At 37.6% G+C, this 7,180-nt stretch overlaps 1 protein-coding gene and 1 pseudogene across 1 annotated transcript; one reads left to right on the forward strand and one right to left on the reverse strand.

Moving 5' to 3' along the window:
- Positions 1-915: 915 nt before the first annotated feature.
- On the forward strand, positions 916-3,790 carry LOC120201714 (ATP synthase subunit beta, mitochondrial-like). Its single transcript, XM_039202277.1, has 9 exons — positions 916-1,445; positions 1,794-1,869; positions 1,959-2,047; positions 2,215-2,332; positions 2,414-2,517; positions 2,608-2,766; positions 2,862-3,086; positions 3,198-3,509; positions 3,671-3,790. The coding sequence occupies exons 1-9, from the start codon at positions 963-965 to the stop codon at positions 3,782-3,784; spliced, it is 1,680 nt and encodes a 559-aa protein (XP_039058208.1). The 5' UTR covers positions 916-962; the 3' UTR covers positions 3,785-3,790.
- A 1,363-nt stretch (positions 3,791-5,153) lies between these two features.
- LOC120201718 lies at positions 5,154-5,899 on the reverse strand (annotated as a pseudogene).
- Between the last annotated feature and the right edge of the window lie 1,281 nt (positions 5,900-7,180).

The raw sequence follows: 7,180 nt of genomic DNA on the forward strand, positions 1-7,180 counted from the left end.
TTAATGACAGTTTTAGTTGAAGATTCATGGGTAAAGGCATATATTGTAAAACACCATGAACATTCTCCCATGACCCTCCAAAACACAAATATATCCAAACATGATCAGCATTAGATGATTTCATTATTGTAAATTAATTTACTAAACAAACGAGCTGCGAAACTAAAACCTGTTGCCGGATGGGGAAAGATGTCGTTGGATATGAACGAATATCGCCAGAGAGAGTGATAGATGGAGATGAAATGAGTTGCGATTAGGGATTTAGGTTATGAGTTGTTGCTGCTGCGTAATTATATACCCAAAACATTTGTGTTGCGAAATTAAAACCTGTTGCGAATTCAGAAATCGAGTTGCGAATTTGAAATTCAGTATTGCGATAGTCAGAATCTCGTTGCGATTTACTAAATCGCAATGCGATTACGTAAATCGCAACGCGAATTTGGGAAATCGCAATGCGATAGTCAGAATCGCGTTACGAATCTGGAAACTGATTTGCGATACCGGAGATCGCGTTGCGAATTATCGATCGCGTTGCGATTTAGTTGGTCATTTTGACAAATCAAAAAAAAATTAGTTAAAATCGTATATTATAAGACATTTTTATCACTGAAGTTATTTTATCAAAGAAAATACTTAATACAAAATTTAAGTATCATTTTATTTTTCTTCCATCTCTTACGTGTCCTACTGTCCTTTTAAGCGAAATAATTGTAGATCAACCCGATAAACAGCTGATTCAGCGAAATAATTCCCCAAAGTGAGGGTCAAATAGAAAAGCTAGACAGAGCCTAACCACTCAAAATTAGAAGAAAAAAAGAAAAAGTATTTTCACGTATTAAAACAGTAAATATATATATAAAGCTCTCCGAGTACTATAAGCAAGTCACTCAACGAGCTGAGATCGCTCTCAAGTACAGAGTTCATCTCATCAAACCCTAGCCTCTCCCTGGAAGCCCGAATTAATGGCTTCACGACGACTCCTCAGTTCTCTCCTCCGATCAACATCTCGTCGATCTCTTTCTAGACCGTCAAACTCTAACCCACGCCTATCTTCTCCGATTCCTACCCGTCTCCCTATTCCCTGCCCTTACCTACTCACACGCGATGCCCAGTACGCCACATCCGCGGCTGCAGCTGCTTCTCCTGCTCCCTCACAGCCTCCTTCCGCTAAGAAAGGCGGCGGAAAAGGTAAGATCACTGATGAGTTTACTGGAGCAGGAGCAATCGGTCAGGTTTGTCAAGTAATCGGTGCAGTCGTTGATGTCAGATTCGATGAAGGTTTGCCACCAATTTTGACGGCGCTTGAGGTGACGGGCCACTCGATCCGGCTTGTTCTGGAAGTAGCTCAGCACTTAGGTGAAAACATGGTTAGGACCATTGCTATGGACGGAACGGAGGGACTTGTTAGAGGGCAGCCCGTCCTCAATACCGGATCTCCTATCACTGTAACTTTTATCTTCTCTTTTAAGTGTTCTATTTTTTTAAAGTAAAGATAATGTCGGAAAATGCAACTTGGTAATGCAGTGAAATTAAGATATATATCTGATTAGATTATGGATCTGAGTTATGTTCTGGAATTAGTGATAAGTTTTTGTTAAACAAACTAAAGATTACTTTTCTTCAGTGATTATTTTCCCGAAATTTGTTGGCATCTAATTCCTATGCTTTACTTTATTCTTCAGTTTGCTACCACCGAGCCTTTTACGGTTGCTTGTCTCTAGACTCTCTACCATGTAACTTTTTTTTGCTTGTAATTGACTACCTTCTCAATCTTGTTTGCTTGTTCTCTTCAGGTGCCTGTTGGGAGAGCTACTCTTGGTCGAATCATAAATGTTATTGGAGAGCCTATTGACGAGAAAGGCGAACTCAGTAAGAGATTTGCCATTATTTTAGTAGGTTGAAGAACATTGTATTTTATACTGGTGCAAAAGTCTAATTGGCTGTTTAATTTTTCATAGAAACCGATCACTACTTGCCCATTCACAGAGAGGCACCAGCTTTTGTTGACCAAGCTACTGAACAACAAATTCTTGTCACTGGCATTAAGGTACTAATTATTTCTAGGAATTATGCATCTCATTGACGCCATGGTAGTCTCTTTTTCCCCTCTATCTAATGGAAAGATGTTCAGGATTAACTTCTATTTACACATTCTGTTGTCTGATTCTGGATGAGATTATGCTAGTCAAAACCTTTCTCTTGTTTTATTTGCAGGTTGTTGACCTCCTTGCCCCATATCAGAGAGGAGGAAAGATTGGACTTTTCGGTGGTGCTGGTGTAGGAAAGACAGTGCTTATTATGGAACTTATCAACAATGTTGCTAAAGCTCATGGTTGGTTATACGTTATATTTGCTGTTGGTTCACGGTTTGCACATTGTTTATTATTCTTATATTACTAGTTTCTGTACATAGGTGGTTTCTCGGTGTTTGCTGGCGTTGGAGAACGTACAAGAGAGGGCAATGACTTGTACAGAGAAATGATTGAGAGTGGTGTCATCAAGCTAGGTGACAAGCAGGTAAATACCCAATATCTTATTCATCTTGTCCAGATTTCTTTATTTTGTTGTATCTTATCCTTGTTGCCTTTTGCTTTTGTATAATTCCAGGCTGAAAGCAAGTGTGCTCTTGTCTATGGACAAATGAATGAGCCACCTGGTGCTCGTGCTCGTGTTGGCCTTACTGGTTTGACTGTTGCTGAACACTTCCGGGACGCCGAAGGGCAGGATGTTCTTCTCTTTATTGACAACATTTTCCGTTTTACTCAAGTGAGTTGACTTATTGTGGAAGCTTTTGAAACACTTTAAAGTACATGTTTCATGTTGCTGATGATTTGAATTGTGTTTTCATTTTCATTTTTCAGGCAAACTCAGAGGTGTCTGCTTTGCTTGGTCGAATTCCATCTGCTGTCGGTTACCAACCAACCTTGGCTACTGATCTTGGAGGCCTTCAAGAGCGTATTACCACCACCAAGAAAGGTTCTATCACTTCTGTGCAAGCCATTTATGTGCCTGCTGATGACTTGACTGATCCTGCTCCTGCAACAACCTTTGCTCACTTGGATGCTACAACTGTGTTGTCCCGGCAGGTATTGTACATATCTATATGTAGCTTTCTTGGAGGTTCTCTATCTGATGTTGCTTTATGATTACCTTTGGCTTTCTGTTCAAAACACTTGTTTCTTTCTTTATTTTATCAGATCTCTGAGCTTGGTATTTACCCAGCCGTTGATCCTTTGGATTCCACATCTCGTATGCTTTCTCCTCATATTTTGGGTGAGGAACACTACAATACTGCACGTGGTGTGCAGAAGGTTCTCCAAAACTACAAGAACTTGCAAGATATCATTGCCATTTTGGGAATGGATGAGCTCAGTGAAGACGATAAATTAACTGTTGCTCGTGCCCGTAAGATCCAAAGGTTCTTGAGCCAGCCTTTCCATGTAGCGGAAGTGTTCACTGGTGCTCCCGGAAAGTACGTGGAGTTGAAAGAGAGCATCACCAGCTTCCAGGTACCAATTTTTATTTTTCTGCGGGGCTTCTATTATGGTGTCTATGGCATGCATGAAAAGTCATTTATCATTTATGCGTGCATCAGCATTGGTCGTATTTTAGTTGTATATTGTGTGGTATTGGTAGCATTAATTCTCAATAATCATGTTGATTGTTGCAGGGTGTGTTGGATGGAAAGTACGATGATCTTCCAGAGCAATCATTTTACATGGTTGGAGGAATAGAGGAGGTCATTGCTAAGGCAGACAAGATTGCCAAGGAATCTGCAGCCTAAGTATATCCCTACATTGATTATGATGATACCTTCGTTTTATCCCTTGGTTAGCTGCAAAAATAACGTAGGTGCCAGCAACATGACAGTTCATTTTTTGCAGAGTTTTTTTATTTATTTATGTTTCAACGATGTTTCATTGAGCATGGAGGAGGATATAGAACCCCGAACCCCTCTTTTTTACTTGTCAATTTGACAAGGGAAAACACAAAGCGGGCGTGTACATTTTTTTTCTGGTTCCTTGAAAACCGCCGTATGACCAAGTTGTCATATGATTTCTATTTGTTGCGGATGTGATGCTGTTTTGAAATGCAATCGGAACCGTAATGTAATATCCGTTAAACATTAAACTGTGGAATGGACGTCCGTGGACTTAAAACATTTTTTTTGGGAATGGATAGGTACTTTATATCTCACTTTTGCTTTTGGAAAATCTACTATATGTCCTTTTATAGCGAATATAAACTTCTAACTGGGAAATTTAAAGTATAAATTTCGTAACTATACGTGAGCTTACATCTACTCTGTTTTCCATTTATTATTTATATCAATCCAACGTTAGAAGTATTATGATTATTAATGATTTATTAAAATTAAAATTTTATGTGCATTATTGTAAGTTCTCATTTCTATTGCGTTTGAGAAGATTTAGTTAAACCATTATGAAAGCAGACCTTTTTCAGACAATCCCAAATATGATCGCATGGTGGTTACGGACACGACTCCTATAAACCCCGAAATTTTCCCACAGAACCTTATGGCCCATCTCTTAGAAAACCAGCTACAACTCCCACATTCCTGGAGCACCTCCAGCCTCCGATCTTCCATACGGTTCTCTGCATGTTCACTATCGTATGCTCCATAACTAACAAGGAATGGGCCAAGAATGAGGAAGATGAAATCCGACTGATGTTCTTTTCTCAAATTTGACTGGGCGAATGTACAAGTATTATATTAATCTTAGGTTATAATGTTCACTTTATGATTATATCGACTATAATAAAATCATTTCGACAATAATTTATATTACGATTTAATACATTTATTTTATTTTGTACTTTATTTTTAGTTAATGTTTTGTATAATTTATGTTATTCTGTGTTATGGGAATGAAATTTATTATTAATATAAGATATAAAAAATACTTAAAATATGAGAATTTAAAATTTTCAAGAGAATTACTCTGTTAGTTCTCTTGATCCATGCTAATGCACGGTTGATCACATGCTGTTGTCTTAATTAATCATAAGGATGAAAACCAAATCCATCGACAACCCAAAAAGCCATTGCTTTACATAACTACATCCCGCCGAAATCATACTGATGCAATTTTCTTGATAATTTTATAGTTGTAGTAGTTGCAGTACTCTTGATTATTTCTGTTGGCAGTTATTTAAAGAAAGTAACCCGACGATGAACTCAAATCAAATGCGGTGGTTTCCGCCTCAGAGTTCAAGCCTAGAAAGGTTCCACTCACCCCCGAGTCGAATCCTTATACGGTTTGATCCGAGAACCCAAAAACCCTGTATCATTCCAAGTTCCATAGCTATATCAAGTCCGGAGGTGACATCCGGAGGCAAAGGTGGCAGCTCCGAGTCATGGCCAAACTGCCAAGAACCTCCGTCTTCGACATCCATGACACCGGTAATGGGCCTGTAAGAATCAACTGTGCCATTGCTAGTCTCTTGGATCCACCCGGAAGAGAACTGGCTTGCAGTGAAAGGGTCTTGAGTAGTGAAGAAAAGCTGGTTCTGGTTTGCATCAATTTGGAAAAGGCGGATTAATGGAGAAAACGTCGTGCTGTGATTCGTCAGGGGAGATGATGGAGGTGACCGATGAACCGACGGGCATGTCGGAATAAACAAAGTTGGTTCGAGCCTTGGAGTCGCGCATGGACCGAGCGGCACGGTCGTAGGCCAAGGCAGCTTCCTCGGCCGTGTCGAATGTGCCGAGCCAATGCCTTTCTTTAGTGGATAGATCTCTTATCTCGGCTGCGTACCGACCCCATGGCCGTCTCCTTACTCCCAAGAACCCTGTTCCTTGTTCCTGCTGCTGCTGCTGCTTTTTGCTTCTGGAAGAAGAGGAAGGCGAATTGGTTTTTAAGTTGTTCGAATCCATCAAGATAAAGTGTTCGTTTTTATAATTTTTCCTTGTTATAGACAGACACAAAGATAGTAAACCTCTTATATACTATCGAAAAAACATCCAACACGGCATAAACTCGAAACATAAATCATAAAATCTACATAAAAAAAAGAAGGTTTGGCATGCATGCTAATGATCCTAGTGTGGGCCATTGGTTCCTATAGAACCCTCGTAAACTCGCATGAGCGTAGTTGCTTTTCATTATGAGTCACTCAAACGATCACTTTTCCAATGTCATAATTACGGTGATTATTCATTCGAGTTAAGTTAAAATATTTTAAATTAGTTAAGTTGATGAATTTTATTATATAACTTAAATTTTATTTGAATTTTTTTAGTCTATTTGAGTTTATAAAATTCAAGTTGAGTTATTTGAGTTTCTATTTAAATTTAATTATAAATATTTATAATGTTATAGTACTAGCTAATTTAAACGATTTTCTATATGATATACGATATACATATATATTTATATTTTTCATATGTAATGTACATATATGATACATAATTGAATGATTCAACTCGAACTTGAAAATTAATATACTAATTAATAATTACTAAAAACTTTAAGTTATTCAAATCTTATTTTATAACTTGAACTTTATTTAACTTATTTTAAGTTGAGTCAAAAGATTTTTTTTAATTTAAATCGAATTTTACCCATTCCTAATTCCTAACAATAACGGTACTATGATCTTAGAGAATGCTTCACCATAGGTGATCAAACTGCATTCATAAGATTATTCAGGTGATTTATGATTAGACAACTCATCACCGGTCATTCAATCATATCCATCGGGCCATAAGATTAAACTTTCTGATGATTTCTCCACTCTGCAGGTGCCCACAGAGAAAGTGCAATCATGGGCTCATCAGCAAATAATTATATATACGCATTTCCATGATTGACATGTGCTCCCTTATGAACTTTCTGTTATAATATGTTTTTATCCGAACAATGGACTAACCTGCACCATATGATTGCCTAATGCATGATTATCATTCCACCATCATTTAATTGTCAGTAACCTTCATTTTCCACATGTATATCTTTAACCGACCATTCATCTTCATCTAATTAGAATTAAAGTATGAGAAGTTTTCTTCTTCTTCTTTTTAGTTTTATATGAACCGAAATTAAATAAAAAAGTTATGTTCGTGTTCGTTTATTTATTTTTGAAAGATATTCACATTCGATTCATGTTCATTTAAATTTTTAGTATCATGTTCTCGTTTTATTTATTTTTTGAGGTG

The sequence above is a fragment of the Hibiscus syriacus genome, unplaced genomic scaffold, assembly GCF_006381635.1.
Source record: "Hibiscus syriacus cultivar Baekdansim isolate YM2019G1 unplaced genomic scaffold, ASM638163v2 tig00007895_pilon, whole genome shotgun sequence".
NCBI lineage: Eukaryota > Viridiplantae > Streptophyta > Magnoliopsida > Malvales > Malvaceae > Hibiscus > Hibiscus syriacus.